At 53.8% G+C, this 14,739-nt stretch overlaps 4 protein-coding genes across 4 annotated transcripts; 1 reads left to right on the top strand and 3 right to left on the bottom strand.

Moving 5' to 3' along the window:
• Window positions 1-15: 15 nt before the first annotated feature.
• Window positions 16-1,321, bottom strand: RHO25_003377 (uncharacterized protein; the record flags this gene model as incomplete). The annotated part of the gene is made up of 2 exons (XM_023598884.2): window positions 16-868; window positions 924-1,321. 2 exons carry the CDS (start codon window positions 1,319-1,321, stop codon window positions 16-18), a joined length of 1,251 nt encoding a protein of 416 aa, XP_023456258.1.
• Window positions 1,322-4,769: 3,448 nt separating this feature from the next.
• RHO25_003376 (uncharacterized protein) lies at window positions 4,770-6,249 on the top strand (the record flags this gene model as incomplete). The annotated part of the gene is made up of 3 exons (XM_023598883.2): window positions 4,770-5,014; window positions 5,311-5,785; window positions 5,842-6,249. 3 exons carry the CDS (start codon window positions 4,770-4,772, stop codon window positions 6,247-6,249), a joined length of 1,128 nt encoding a protein of 375 aa, XP_023455546.1.
• Window positions 6,250-10,146: 3,897 nt separating this feature from the next.
• RHO25_003375 (uncharacterized protein) lies at window positions 10,147-12,453 on the bottom strand (the record flags this gene model as incomplete). The annotated part of the gene is made up of 1 exon (XM_023598881.2): window positions 10,147-12,453. One exon carries the CDS (start codon window positions 12,451-12,453, stop codon window positions 10,147-10,149), a length of 2,307 nt encoding a protein of 768 aa, XP_023456413.1.
• A 950-nt stretch (window positions 12,454-13,403) lies between these two features.
• On the bottom strand, window positions 13,404-13,957 carry RHO25_003374 (uncharacterized protein; the record flags this gene model as incomplete). Its single annotated transcript, XM_023598880.2, has 2 exons — window positions 13,404-13,664; window positions 13,721-13,957. 2 exons carry the CDS (start codon window positions 13,955-13,957, stop codon window positions 13,404-13,406), a joined length of 498 nt encoding a protein of 165 aa, XP_023456412.2.
• Window positions 13,958-14,739: the final 782 nt, after the last annotated feature.

Genomic DNA, 14,739 nt, shown 5'->3' with positions numbered 1-14,739 from the left:
GGTGTGGTCCGACATTCAATATGCGTCCAACATGTCGTCCAGTTCCGAGAGCTCCACATCTTCGGGGCTCTGTAAGCTGTCCCAACCAAAGGCTGTCTCGGCCAGGATGCTGTGGTGCTCCTTGCCGCTGAGTTCCAGTCTCATGACCTCGTCGTGACGTCCCATGGGGTGGTCATTTTGTGCGCCGAGCACAGGGCTGCTCAACTCCATACGGTGCTGTGAAGGGAGAGAGGCACCAAACAGTTCATTCGCGACCGCTGAATTCTTCAATGCTGCGCTCTCCTCGGTCTCGTCCTCGACGGACATGGTAATGCTATCGAATTCCTCGGCTCCTGGGGACGCATCTTTGGATTCCATGTTTACATCTTGCTGGCTGTGTTGGCTGTTCCGCCGTTTTTGCGCCTCTTCGTACAATGCGCTTGCGGTTTGCTTGAAGTCTCGTTCCTCGGTCTCTAGAGGTGGGCTTGCGTTGCGTCTGGTAGCGAAGCTTGCCCGCTCCCGTGACAGTGAGCTTCTGGCCGAGTACGATGTACCGGGGGCTCGCGGATCAGACTCAGCGTCTTCGTCGAGTTCCGGCGACGATAGATCAACTTCCGGTGATAGTGATTGACGGACTCTCGAGTAGCAGTCCTCAACGTCGACTGCGGACGCGGATGAGATCGAAGGCGAGATAGTGCGCATTGGCTTAGGTATTTGCTCCACGGTGTCTGGAATGGGTTGGTGTGGAGTCGTCGTCAAGTAGAAATACAGACGGCGAGGGTGCACGGGCGAAAGGTCCTTTGCGAGGGGGCACGGGCTCACTGCGGGCCATGTTCGATGGAGATAGGCGGTCAGACGGGATGAGATGAGAGCAGAAGGGTTCGCGGACCTGGTCAAACGTCAGTACAGGAGCTTCGATAGATGCAGCGGGTATGATCACATACCTATCCACGCAGTGTAGCTTCGTCGCAAGCACAGCGGCCAATTCCTTTACCAAATGCGGTCTGTTCCCGGTCTTTTCGATCTGTTGTATTGTCGCCACAACGATGTCATCGTTGATTCCTTCCGTATCGATTTTACCACTCGTGCCCTCGGCGACAGGTGAGGGTGGAGGTGACAATTCGTTGGCTCGCTGCGGTCGCTCCTCTTTGAACCGAATCGTGGTCGTTCGTGGTGGGCTCATAAGGCCCGGGGGCGGTGAGGTGGATGTATGCGACCGCTTCGATTTCTTGGGAAGTGGCTCTGCGTCGTGAATGACGCTCTCGGGCGGCGAAGGCGCGCATCGCTTGGAGCTGATGATGCCCAGGTCGCCCAGGTTCAGCGACACCCTGCGGGTCTGCATGTCGGGAGAGCGGCGATAATATTATAGCAATGCGTGCGACAGCGACGGAGATTAATGTTGTAGCAGACGCAGGCAATCGCGACGCGGCCGTCAGCTCGAGGCCAAAAATTGGGAGCTTGATCGCGATAGCAGCGAAGGCGAGACAGCTAGGCGGTGGCAGCAGCTCGCGATTCGTCGGGCGGCGCAGGCTGACTCAAGACGGTCCTTGCATATGCAGCTGCAGTTCGAGGCACGAACTGGCCAGTCGAGGGCCAACGGCGGTGATGATGATGGTGAGGGTCAGCGCGTGTACTGTGCGTGCGTTGTCCGGTCGGTGGTGATGTTGCTCGCTGGGGGCGGAGATGCTGGGCTGGGCTGGCTCGTGGTTGCCGTGGAGCTGTTCTCCTGACTGTGTGAGGAAACGCTGGTCGCAAGAAGGATCGACCCGGCCAATCCTCGCAAGCTCTGCCTGGAGACGGGCAGCCGTGAGGATGAGCCGCCGCCGACGATGAAGCGCTGGTGCTGTTGTGTGAAGAGTCGCGCAAGTGTTGTGCAAAGCTCCTGTCGGCCACGCGGTCGCTGTCGTGGTCGTGGGGCGAGTTGCGAGGCGTGTTCCGGCAAAAGAGGATGGATGGGCGCGAGAACTCTTCGTTCTTCGTCACTGCAACTCTTCCCGCCGCTAGCGTGATAGTGCCACCAGAATATCGCAAACAATGCCTCGTGGCAATTCGTTCGCGCGCAATGCCTCTGCTCTCGCGATTCAACAGTATATGCGGAGGCGGCGGCGACAGGACTCGAGTCTGCTATCGCGGGGGTGCTCTGTTTGTTGCAGCACGGGAGGTCGCACAGGCAAACGCGATGGCATTCCTGTCGTCAGTCGCCGACCGCACGCCTGGTAAGGTACCTTGCTCAGTGCCCCCCGTCCCGCTTGCGCAGTAGTGCCACCGCCGGCTGCAGCGAATGGGAACCCGCCCAGCGTCACCGGACTCGCAAGGTTTCGAACTTCGGGCACAGGTTTTTTGGGACGTCATCATGGTCTGGGCCTGTTGACCGCTTCAAGCAGGGTGCGAAGTTAAAGCCATTCATCGACATCCCCGCGAACAACCACATGCGCCTCGACGGACGAACCCCCAAGGCTTGCGCCATTGCGATGCGCGCGGTGCTGCTCAGGAAAAGTCCATGGTCTCACATGCACAGCTCCAATAAATTTGTGGTTGCGCTAACGGGGAGCTCTCTGCTGCAACACTAGCACGCCCACATGCAGTTTCGGCTCGTGTGATGATCTCAGGATCAACAGATCCTCAGGCACAAAAGGTCGGTCCAGCTGTGGCTTCATGTCGGCTGTCAGCCATATCGCGTGTCACTCACTTGCCAATGCCTCGATGAACGTCGAAAGAGCTCACGATCGAAGAGCTGGCTACCGCTAACCTCGCCGGGCCATGACATTGGAATCCGGCTTTATTGGAAGCGAAGATAAGACCATCCGTCAACATGGCAGCTGCAGTAAACAGACTCGCCTCGACGGCAGACGCGTGGTAGGACTACGCGACCTCTTGGCGAAGCATCGGAACAATGTTGGATGAGCTCAGAGCTATGGTGTCACAGGAGCTCACAGCAACCGTCGATTCCCGCGAGGCTCTGCGTTCCATTCGCAATGCCAAAGGACACTGATTCTTGACATCACCCTATCTTTACCTTCGTGGCGTACTGGACAAGCAAAGCTGAAAGAAGCTACGCCATTATGTCTACAAGTCACTGGCCATTGTAGGACTGCTATACTAGCCAGCATTCCCCACATCCCCGACCATGGTGCGCTGACAACGAAGATCATCGATCAATCCACTCGTTACGCAGACTATTGCGGCTTCGGCCACCGTAGCTGGCAAACGACAAGGGTCCCAAATACGTACGGCCAAACTCGCCGACCGTCACAGTCATTGACTGCATGATCAGATGCAAGAGTCCAAGCCGATCATGCTTCCAGGCGAACGATGTATCGTTTCTTGCTCGCAGCGTAGGTGAGCATGGTAGGAGCGCATGTCTCTCACACTAGTACCAATGGCTAGGAGATGACGCCGGCTACTCCGACAACATAATCGTCCCTTCATTCACTTGAACAGTCTAGGTCATATGTCCATGCACATGGTGGCAGACGATCCGAACATGGTAACTCTTCACACCGTGAAGTCAAATGAGGCAAATTGATATGGACCGGATCTGAATGTTGAAGAAACTATATCTGCAGGCCGGGGAGCACAACTCCCTGACTCAAGACGGCTCGACAAATGGATGACGTGAGAGGAGCTACATGCTCGTCAAGGGAACGGTTCTCAAAATGCGCGCTTCGATGCTATCAAACATGCACCCAAAACAACGATATTCCTGCCATACTGGATACAGTGGCCAGACCTGACGCCTGGACCACGCACTTCATATTCCAGTATCAAAGGTCGTAATCCTCCAATGCGACGAAACGAAGGGAGTCAGTACGAGCACCATAGACATGACTGAGCTTCAGCCCAGGATGCATTGGACCGACCCGACGTACGAAACAGACGCACACAGCTACGCGCACGCAAGTATCGTCCAGAGCATACCTCCTGTCTGCCTCTGGAGTGATACATAATATGCTACAGTGCCAGTCACTTTGACTTCACTTTCGCCTTGCAGACCTCTCAGAGCAATGCAGATACCGCTCGTAACAAGGAAACCACAGTATAAGTTGATCCGGAGAATTGAAAGCCATTTGATAGGGTGAGTTTGACGAACTCAGCCTCACCTGGAAGGATTGCATCATCAAAATGCGCTTGCAATCTCAAGATTGTGCCTCATGTTCCCAAAGTTGTGGCTTATGCGAACACTCCTATCATGGGAAGCTGGCCTGGAGGAGCGTCAAGAAGCCCAGGACGCTGGATATACTGAAGCTCATAGTTACTTTGACGTACATAGTAGTCGTTGAAATCAATGCGAGTTCTGTATCATTAGGCTAACAGTTGTGAAATTCACTTCTTGTGCTCCGAACCAGATTCGCAGGTGGGTAAGGCAGTCCGGAATAGCTGTGTCCGAGACTCTTGCAGAAGTTGGTCAGGATTGCTGCTTCCATTCGTTGCGCTTTGCGACAAGCGCGACAATCACATCTTCCGCATGTGCGCATACACTCCGATGACCGATGAACAGTAACAAGTGAATATATCAAACTGAGAAGAAAGAGAAGCAGCATCTTCACCTCCGAACTCAAAAATAGGTGTCGGCAGGACCCCATGGTCCGTGCACACTTGGAACGGACATTGTAGGAAGTTGCGGCCCGAATAAGGTCCTCAGAAAACTAGGCGTTGAGCTCTCAGCAACCCGTCTGTCTGTCCACCACCACGACCAGAAGCAACATCCCTCCTTCTCCATCTCTCTGTACATCTTGTCCTCCTCTCTGCTCCGCATTCCTCAGCCAGCGGTCGCTGCAAGAAAGAGCACAATGGTCTCCGCACGACTCGTCCGCCCAGCGGCGCAACTTCTCCGAAGCTCTGCAATCCCCCGATCGAGCTTCCAGCGATTGTCGAACCCCGCGGTGGTGTCGAGGACGTTCTCTTCAGGGCAGAAATGGAGGGCGCAGAAGGAGATGACGGTGCGAGAGGCGCTGAATGAGGCGCTCGTGGAGGAATTGTCTGCGAATGAGAAGGTGTTTGTGTTGGGTGAGGAGGTTGCACAGTACAATGGCGCGTAAGTCATACTTTTACCTTTGGGATTGAAAAAGAGGGGGATGAGGTGAAAGAAGAGGAGAATGTTCTTGCGCTTAGGCGAGGGAGGACAGAGGAGGATAGAGCTTGTGCCCGATAGCCATTGGCACCAAAGCCGGATACCTATCTCGCCCAGAGGCTATGGCATCCATTGAGGTGCTGCTTCAAGACTTTTCAGGCGCCATCCTGAAAAGCGGAAGAGCGCTAGGCAGGCTGGGGACATGGTTGAACAGCAGGGCGGAGGACATAAACAGGACACATGGCTAACGAACATGGCAGATACAAGGTCACGAAAGGACTATTGGACAAGTTCGGCGACAAGCGTGTCATCGATTCTCCCATCACCGAATCCGGATTCTGTGGTCTCACCGTTGGTGCCGCGCTCGCTGGTCTGCACCCAGTTTGCGAGTTCATGACCTTCAACTTCGCCATGCAAGCCATTGACCAGATTATCAACTCCGCCGCAAAGACCCACTACATGTCCGGTGGTATCCAGCCCTGCAACATCACTTTCCGTGGCCCCAACGGTTTCGCCAAGGGTGTCGCTGCCCAGCACTCCCAGGATTACACTGCGTGGTACGGCTCTATTCCTGGCCTGAAGGTTGTGGCTCCTTACTCAGCTGAGGACGCCAAGGGACTGCTGAAGGCCGCCATTCGCGATCCAAACCCAGTTTGCGTGCTCGAGAACGAGCTCCTCTACGGCGAGACCTTCCAGGTTAGCGAGGAAGTCCAGAAGGATGACTTTGTCATTCCTGTAAGCATTCATTGGTCACGAACTGCACGCTGGTAATCTTACTAACACATTCACAGCTCGGCAAGGCCAAGATCGAGCGCGTTGGCAAGGACCTCACCATTGTCACCCTCTCCCACTGCGTCGGCATGGCGCTCAAGGCTGCCGAGGAGCTCAAGAGCAAGTACGGCATCGAGGCAGAAGTCATCAACCTCCGCAGCATTAAGCCTCTCGACCTCGAAGCGATCATCAAATCAGTAAAGAAGACCGGACACATGATGGCTCTAGAGTCCGGATTCCCAAGCTTCGGCGTTGGCTCAGAACTCATCGCTCTGACTGCCGAATACGCCTTTGATTACCTGGAGGCTCCTCCCGTCCGTGTGACCGGAGCTGAGGTGCCAACTCCTTACGCGGAAGGTCTGGAGAAATTGAGCTTCCCAACCCCCGAGTTGGTGACCTCGTACGCCGCGAAGCTGTTGAAGGCGTAAGGTGGATTGAGCATAGAAGGGGCGAACGAACGACGGAGCGATGATTTAGCACGGGTGGCGTAGGATGGCGCAGTTCGGGACACACCACAAACAACTGAGCAGGAAAGCCAGAAACGGCACAATGCGACGCCAGCTCGCGTGGAGAGATGACAGGTTACTACTGTACTTATACCACCACACGGTTTCTGATTGAACATAGCGATGGCGAGTATGGAATGAATATTGACTGTTGTTCAATTACAAGGTCTCGGGTGCTCTATTCTTCGGTGATCGATTGGTTGAATTTCAGCCAATGCGCCGGACTTCCACTGCTTTGTTCTGTGAGAGGGCTGCATGGATGGCTCGTGTCACTCCAATTGGGCTTCACGCACGTGCTTGTCAGTCTCGAAAGCACCGAAGGAATGAAGCATGGCGCCGCAAAGTTGACCTTTGCATCACCTGGTACAAGAACTTGGACCGTCGGACATGGCTGCCACGCGTGTTTGATGTGGCTCAAGAGCGCCCGATCGTCACTGTCGAGTCCGTGTCGCTAGAGTTACGGGACGTTTGCTGTGCATGCCGCGCAAGCGCATTCGCGATGGCGTTCTCTCAATGTATCTGCAGTCGCCTTGGTATGGATCCCGAGGCTTGTCATTAGTCTGCTTGCGATCCAGGTTGTTATCTCTGTGGCGCTCCATTGCTGCTCGTACAGTACGAGGCGCATTCGCTGCAATAATAGAGATGGCGTGAGCAAGTTTCTCGTCTCACGTCGGCAGGCCTGTCAGAGTTGGGCACATTCGTGTCTCGTCGCTCTGGTCTGTAGAGCACAAAGAGTCTGCTTCAAAGTCTCTTGGCTGGCCAGCGTTCGAGCCTGTCTTTGGAACTTCGTTGTGTTGCTCATTGCTGCCCATGTGAAACACAAGTGTTTGCTTCGGCGTTCGTGATGGCGTTCACAGCCCTCCACCACGCCTGCGCAACAGCTCGGCTAAACTGAGAGGCCGTGAAGATACAAGCCAAGAGGTCATGGCGGGCCTGGATCGGGACGTGAAGTGCAAATTGTCGTTGAGAGCCCGTCTCATACCTTTGTAGTACAGCAGCAGAACTGATTGTGGCTGCCACGCGATTTCCCTCGTGCCATGGGGACAAGGAAGGAGACCACATGTCACGACAATCATGGCGGCTGAATACAGCCTGAAGAATGATGGTCGCTCTGCTAACCGACTACTGTGCGACAGGATTATGTATGTCTTGGAGCTATTTCGCGCCGAATTCTTTGTTAGGGTTGTCGATCGCTCATTTCGGCGTGAAGCTTGCTTGATTTCCACGTGGATTGGAACGCGCGTGGAAGCTTCTCTGCAGCTGCACTTCGCTACACCTTGCTGTTGCGGCGTCTTTACGGCTAGCTGCTTTGCGGGCGTCGACAAAGGCGTTCTCGCCGGTGGCGATTGCCTGTTCTACTTGGAATGGCTCAGTGGGGAGCCTGGCGTGCTTGATGTTTGATTGGGAAGTCCATGGCGGTTGCATGTGCTTGCAAGAGTGGTTCATTGTCTCCATCTTGATGTATTCATGTCGATCCGGCGAGAGCGGCGAAATGGCGGCGTGAAAGCCGTTAGGGCTTTGTGTAGCAGAAGACAAGAGATGAAGTCGAGAACGCGTCGAAGTGTGGCAGGTGGCGCTGCTGTGGCTCGACGCGTCGATCGACATGGAAGGAAGGAAGGTCGAAAGCTTGGCCTGGCTCATCTCCAACCGAACATCCACTTGTCGATATGCGTTTCTCTCCGGACATGTTCGGTTCCGCTCTCGCGTACACTTTCAAGCACGAGCGGACTCACGCGAAGTCTGACATCGTCGTCCACTGGCTGTGAAAAACGTGTCAATCCCCAGGACTCTCCGCAAAGGCCGCTTTTTGGACGTCACAAAGAGGGCATCTTCGGTGTTCCACAATCCGCCCGGATGGGAATGTCTCACAGGCCCAATGCATGTGAGGCGGCCACGCGGTTATCCCAGTTGGTGAGGCTGCAGTTGTGATCGACTGACGTCCTGCAAGTCGTCTCCGGCCCTGTCATACCGATCCCTGACCGACTGCACGCGTTGTCGCCGCTTCGGGAGAGCTGGTCAGTGACCACTCCGAATGTGCATCTTGCGGTGCAGCACGTTGGCAGTGCCGCCGAGCGTCTCATGTCTCGTGTTGAGACGATGTACTTTGTCACAAGGTCGTCGGAGAGGCTCGGTCGACGTGATATGCTACCGGTACGACCCAAGCACAAGCCAGTGCTAGTGTTGTGGGAAATTGGGACCATGTCTGTGCCTAGCATGCCACGCGATGCATACACCTTTCCTCGTGGCAGCCTCTGAACGTCCTCGGCGTCGGACTTGCGAGTTTTCTCGCGATTCGCTGGGATCTGTAAGCACTGTGGCCGCAAAACAGCCACTTGATGACCACGATGCATGTCCAGCTCCGTGTTTATCCTTTCCTGGCATCCGCATGGCGTTTATCAGAGCTTTGCCCACTGACGTCGTCCTACTCGAGTCGGTCGCTTCTGGTGGGTCGCATTTGGGGATTCGTTGTTTATTGGTTTCAGCCTGTTGGAGCTAATATGTAGGATAGCTTTGAGCGATACTGACGCTAGCTCATCATCTCCTGGTTCGGAAGATTGCCGAATGCAAAGATCGCCCAAGATTGTGGTCCGAGAGATGCGAGTCAATTTGCAGTGGAGTATGAGGTAACCACTGCAGCAGCAAAGCTATATGAGTAGGGATGCCCGGTCTATCAAAACGAATCCTGCTGCAGGCAAGGACCTAGTGTCTTTATCGACTTGCATGCTCCACCGCACTGCGGACTCCACCAAAGCGAACACATGCAGACAACAGTTGAACATTCAGTGCCTTGATCATGCCACTGGGCCACGAAGCGATTTCTCCAGCCCAAGTGCAATCACCAAACATCGAACGTACGCAGTCAGCAATAGTCCATCCTGCAGAGGAATCCGACCAACCTGTCACATCAGCAGGTAGAAAAACCAACTTGCTTGATCTGCCCGCCGAGCTTCGCATCAGGATCTGGACTGAAACCTTACGTGCAAGTGCAGACACTAGCCTTCTTCACACTTGTCGGACACTCTACATGGAGAGCTCATCAATTTTATACCAACGGCCAGTCCATTTCGCATCTCAGAAAAAGCTCTTCGCATGGATTGATCGTAGCGAGTCTTCCGAACTCACACGTGTGCGATTCCTCACCCTCAGACTAACGGATGTCGACCTCTCATCATTGTTCAACACGAGTCCAAATTCCAACGGTCAACGTATATCAGCATGGGATCTCTACCAACGAGAGCTGATCCGCCTGGATGAAGCATTGGAAGCTTTGCCCAGTCTTAGCCAACTTATTCTGGTTCCACCCGACAAACACAAGTCCGTGTTTTTGAAGAGCATGTATATGTGCTTCTTGAGGCGGATACCGGTCCGCTGTCACAAATTGGAACGCCTTATTGTGCACGACGACAATTCGGTCTTGCAAAAAGTGCCGGAGCTTCGCAGGCTCGCGAAGGTTGTCTGCGACAACTCGACATCGTCGCAAAGCCCGAGTACGCTTGATAGCATGCATGAGTCGCAGTCAAAAATGAAACGGGAGGACAGAATTGTGATTAAAGAGGAGTCTGCAAGCGATGAGAGCTAACATGCGGAGATTAGGTAGCATCTCCTAAATTGCACATTGAGTATTCAATATAGTGGGGAGATCTAGAGACAATTCTTAGCTTGGAATGAATGGGAGACGGTGAGAAGCGTCTCGAATTATGACGATATAATACCTCATGCTTTTCTCATAGCTGTGATTGGAATGGTGCATTCGACGTGGTTCATTCGTGTTTCTGTACGCTACTGCACATCTTTGTGATTCTCTCCGGATCTCACCACTTATGGCAATATCATTGTAGAGTTTTGGACTCTGCTACCACCCGCTTTATAGCGCGGTCGGAACAAAATGTCTTCACGGGTCATGAGGCGTCGATTGAGCACACGCAGGCAGCAGAGATAAATCATAAGCACAGACGCCACAATCCCGTCTACAACGCCCAATATAATGGTCGCCGCGCGCTTCTGTGTCTGACTTTTTGTTTCATCTTTCAGAACCATCGAGTATATGGTCATAGTGACAACGGGAATGGTTACAATGCAGGAGAAGATAATGACCCAAGGATGGAGCCAGAACAGGTTCAGTTTACGGTAGTCCAACCAAGGCATTGATCTGCCGGCCAATATGTGGAACTCGAGGAGCCAGAAGTCTTGTGAGAGCAATTTGACGGTGCACACATCCGCTACCAGGAAACTGCGTTCTTGCAGAGGGAGACTACAGGATTTACCCCAAGTTTGATCTCGACTGCCAGTATGTTTACTCTGCCTGATGAACACGGATGAATTTTTGGTGAATCCACATGAGCCTTCCGGCCCACTTCGGGGGATGATCCTGATGTCGACCTCGATTACCGTCGAGTGGGTACCAGTTAATTCGATGGATAAGTGACCGTCGTAATATATTCGCGCATTCTCAGGAGTCGTGTACTGGTTTTCGGGGAGTAGACCTGGAATCGTCAAAGGTAGTCGAAACATTTTTGAGGCGTTGTCCCAACTGCTTTCATCAATCATCGGTCGATGGGGTAGATTTGTTCTCAATTCCGAATCCACCACGATGCGACCATGTCCGCGTTTTACCAACATACCTGGTCTCCGCATGTTCTTGTTGTTGGCACAGCGGACCCAGAGGTTTTCAACGCGGTCAACAGACTGTCGCGCTTGGTCACCGCGCCTCGGACCTGCTTCGCGTATTACGGTGATGTAATGGCTGCTGCAGTGAGCTCTAACCTCATAAGCGTCAAAACTGTCCACAGAGCTACAAGTGAATTCTCCGGAGTTCTCGCAAATCAAATGAAGAACGACAAATCGGATGCGGGTATCCTCGAAGCAACAACTGAGCACTGCTGTGTAGCTCCCGCCTGGCTCGAAAATATCTTTTTTGGACAATTCCAGGACAGGGAGGTGAAACCGGACCGACCTGCCAAGAATCTCGTACTGCTTCTGATTGTTGCTGCTCAAAGCAACTGTCATCTTGGAGCACGCTGGATCCCTAAAAGCATCAGGGGACGGAGCAAGCAGATTACTCCGAGCATTCCCGGCCATCCGAGTGTTACGGGAGGGCGAGGTCCTATAGCCCCAGGCGAAAATAGTGTGGTCGTTATACACCCGGAGGAGCTCTTCTTGGAGTCTTTGAAATGCACGCTCACCCTCCCCGTAGATGATTGGGAGGCTGACATCAAAGATGCCAAGCATGGAGTATGCACGGTCTTCAATTCGCGTAGTCTTCCTGTCTGCAGCCCACGCCATGCGTTGCGCAATGCTAAACGACGAGAGCGGACGTCCACGGACAAGTATGTCGCGGTGAACGCCAGTTATGCCTAAGACTTGATCCACAAGACCTGCGAGAGGCCCAACGAACTTTCCTGAAGCGTCAAAGAACACAACGTGTGGGGCAGCAATCATTTCCTGCAGAGTCCAGCCACGCTTGAGCCACCTGCATTCCTGGAAGAAAGCAGTGATGCCGCATATAGGCGCTGCTTCGATCCCCGGAGCGTTCGTATTGCTCACGCTCGCGAGACAATGTAACTCGCTGCCATCGTCCAACTTGGACCCAGTCTCTGTCCTGCGAGGGTTTGCAGGACTCTGCGGTTGTTCTGGTCCATTGATGTCAGCGCCAGCTTCTGAAACGCGCTCCTCGTGCTGTGACGATGTCGATGTATGGACTAAAGGCGGTGCAGACGCCGAGACTACATTGGCGACGCTGGTAGCCGTCATCCTCTGTGCTTCATCGTGCATCTCTGACATATGGCAATCCAGGTAGATGTAACAAAACTTGGAATTCTGGTAGATGCGGAACATAGAATTGATCGCTTCTGCCATTTCTGCAGAGCTCTCCTTGTTGATACAGCACGTGTCGACCCAGACGTTTTGCAGCCCATCGCTCGCAGCTTGTTTCATTGCGAACTCCAGTTTGCGCCAACCGGCTTTTTGCTTTGCCACGGCGAGGTCAGCCATGTCTGCGAAGGACACTTCTTCTCCCTCTCCCGCCGATCGGCGTAGCCATGTATGCGAAAGGATGCCATATTGGAGGTTTTCGTCGCGCTCATTCCATTCCTCGAGCTTCTCGGACTGGTTGTTTAGCAACCACATAGTGTTCGCCAGTGGATCTGGTGTCCAGTGGTCTGCCACTCAACGAAATCATTAGCAGGACGGCCGAGCAGTGTAATGAAGTGCGCAGCTGTGTGCAGCCTTGTCTGTCCCTCAATCATGCAGGCTGTGTGGCGCTTGGTGGCAAGGCGCAGGCGCAGTCAGCCCTCGAGCAACAGTCGTGAGAAGCTTCCTTCTCGCTTCCCCGCGCGGGAGCAAACTTCTGCAGCCATGTGAGGTGAGGTGGGCGAAATGTTGAATTAGGAAGCATGCTTCCTTCTCACAGGCAACTACAGACACCAAAGTCACTTCGGTACATCGTCACGCACCGCTGTGAATTCCACTTAGTCGCGCAATTATCCTAGGGCTTTCCCTCTCGGCATCGGGACGGTCTCGAAGGTACAGCCAGCCAGGTGCGAGAGAGAGAGACGCTCTCACGCTGCCATAATGTACAACGCCCCGCGAAGACCGCAGGTCTATTGGGAGATAGTATCGATGTACAGTTCCTTGCAACGCAGCGCGGCCTCGGACGTGGAGCTCATGCATACTTGCCTGATATTCGGGGAGGGCAGACTCTCCAAAACCCATGCCTTCAGAAGCTCCTATTGTCACCCGGTATCTTGCAGGAGTTGAGCTGAAGAGATGCGCCATGCACCTAGGTCCGGAGCGCGCCGTACGACTGCGTACTACGACTACAGGCTTTACGAAAGGGATAAAGTGCCGTACTACTGACCCGTGACCTGTGGTAAAGGCTTGGGATCAGTATTGACCTTGAGAACGCTTGTCGCTGCGCAATTTCGGATGAAATTCGGAAGTCCTATTGTATCGTTCAGCGAGCCATGAGAGTGCCACAACTTAAGTGAACTGAGACAAATTGCTGTATTGGCCTGGGATAGGAGAATCCATTACTAGATTTTTCGCCGGGGCGCTTGTTGAACTCGTCGAGGTCTTATTCATAGTTTCTTGGAAGGCGTACAGCAGTCTCCGGCTGCCACTTTCCCATCAGCCCCTAACCTGCACTCATCTGCTGGCACATCTAGCTCGTTGAATTCCTTTGCCGCTTGGTCGCAGAACTCGGCCATGGATGTGTCCTTGCTCGAGAGGCCTTCCGGATTATGCGTCGTCCATCGAATATGCGTCTTGTTGTAGACATTACTCCATTCCGGATGATGCTTCTGCTTTTTGCACTCTTCGGCCACCGTATTCATGAAGGACTGTGCCCGATCGTAAGCATAAACCGGATAGACGCCAGACCGAAGACAGTGCTCACCCAAGTGGATTTGAACGTTTTGAATTTGAAACCGCGCTCGAGACCTTTGCCATCATTGCACAGCTGCCATTTGCCCTGGTCTACCAGCTCCGTGGTCTTTGCCGCGAGGGCTCCGGGAGCCTCTCCTGCGGAAGGTGACAGATCTTGCGTGCGCACCATGTGTACACGTGTTGAAGAGTAGAGCCGCGCGAGCGCTTTGCTAGGCAGTCTGAGCGAAGCTGATGTGAGGCACAGCATCTTGCATGGGGCTAGCATTGAGTTTTGCGGTTTCTCCGATTCTTCTTCTCGTTTCTATTCGTGGCTGTTGTTTTCGCACCACCGATACATGTGTACATGCGTACTCATAACGATAGCGATGGTGATGAAATATGCATTATCGGTGTTTTGCAGAGACAGCTTCGGGCATGTCGTGCTCGCAGCACTGTGACAGAAGCACTCGGAGGGAGAGGAGGAGCGTCAGGACGCCAAGCCTTGCATTTGGACCTGCTGCGCTCATCCTCCTTCCGCCATCGCCGTCTCACTTCACACAGTTCATGAATTTGACCATTTCACATTCTGGCATTCGCCGGCCTGTTTGCATCATCGCATACATGTTAAACACCGACACGACGCATAGAACGAGACGCCGCGGATCGCCGCCCGCCCCGCGTTCAGTGATCATGCCTGCCAATCGTCCGCGCCAGCGACCAGCCATGTCATGCTTGGCTCCAAGGCGATTTGGTGCTAAAAGTGCACCAAAACGCGCTCGATATAGCGGTCGACGCTTTCAGAGCTGAGGACACCGCTTGTGCAGCTACGTACGGGCTGTGCTCGTTGGGGCACTGTGCTCGGGCCTCCTGATGATGGGATTCCTAGTCGGCTTCACGAAACATTGTCCATGAACATCATCCGCACTCAACCGCGAAGGAAAGCACTCCGAAGTGCTGTATGACTATGACTCGCACTTTCGAGATCATCAACCCAGGAACGCGCATCGCAGCGCCACGATCCTCGAGCACCTTAGTATTGTCTTGGGCTCG

The sequence above is a fragment of the Cercospora beticola genome, chromosome 2, assembly GCF_033473495.1.
Source record: "Cercospora beticola chromosome 2, complete sequence".
NCBI classification, from domain to species: domain Eukaryota; kingdom Fungi; phylum Ascomycota; class Dothideomycetes; order Mycosphaerellales; family Mycosphaerellaceae; genus Cercospora; species Cercospora beticola.
Note: the sequence above shows the minus strand (reverse complement) of the source record. Positions and strands in the feature narration are given on the sequence as shown.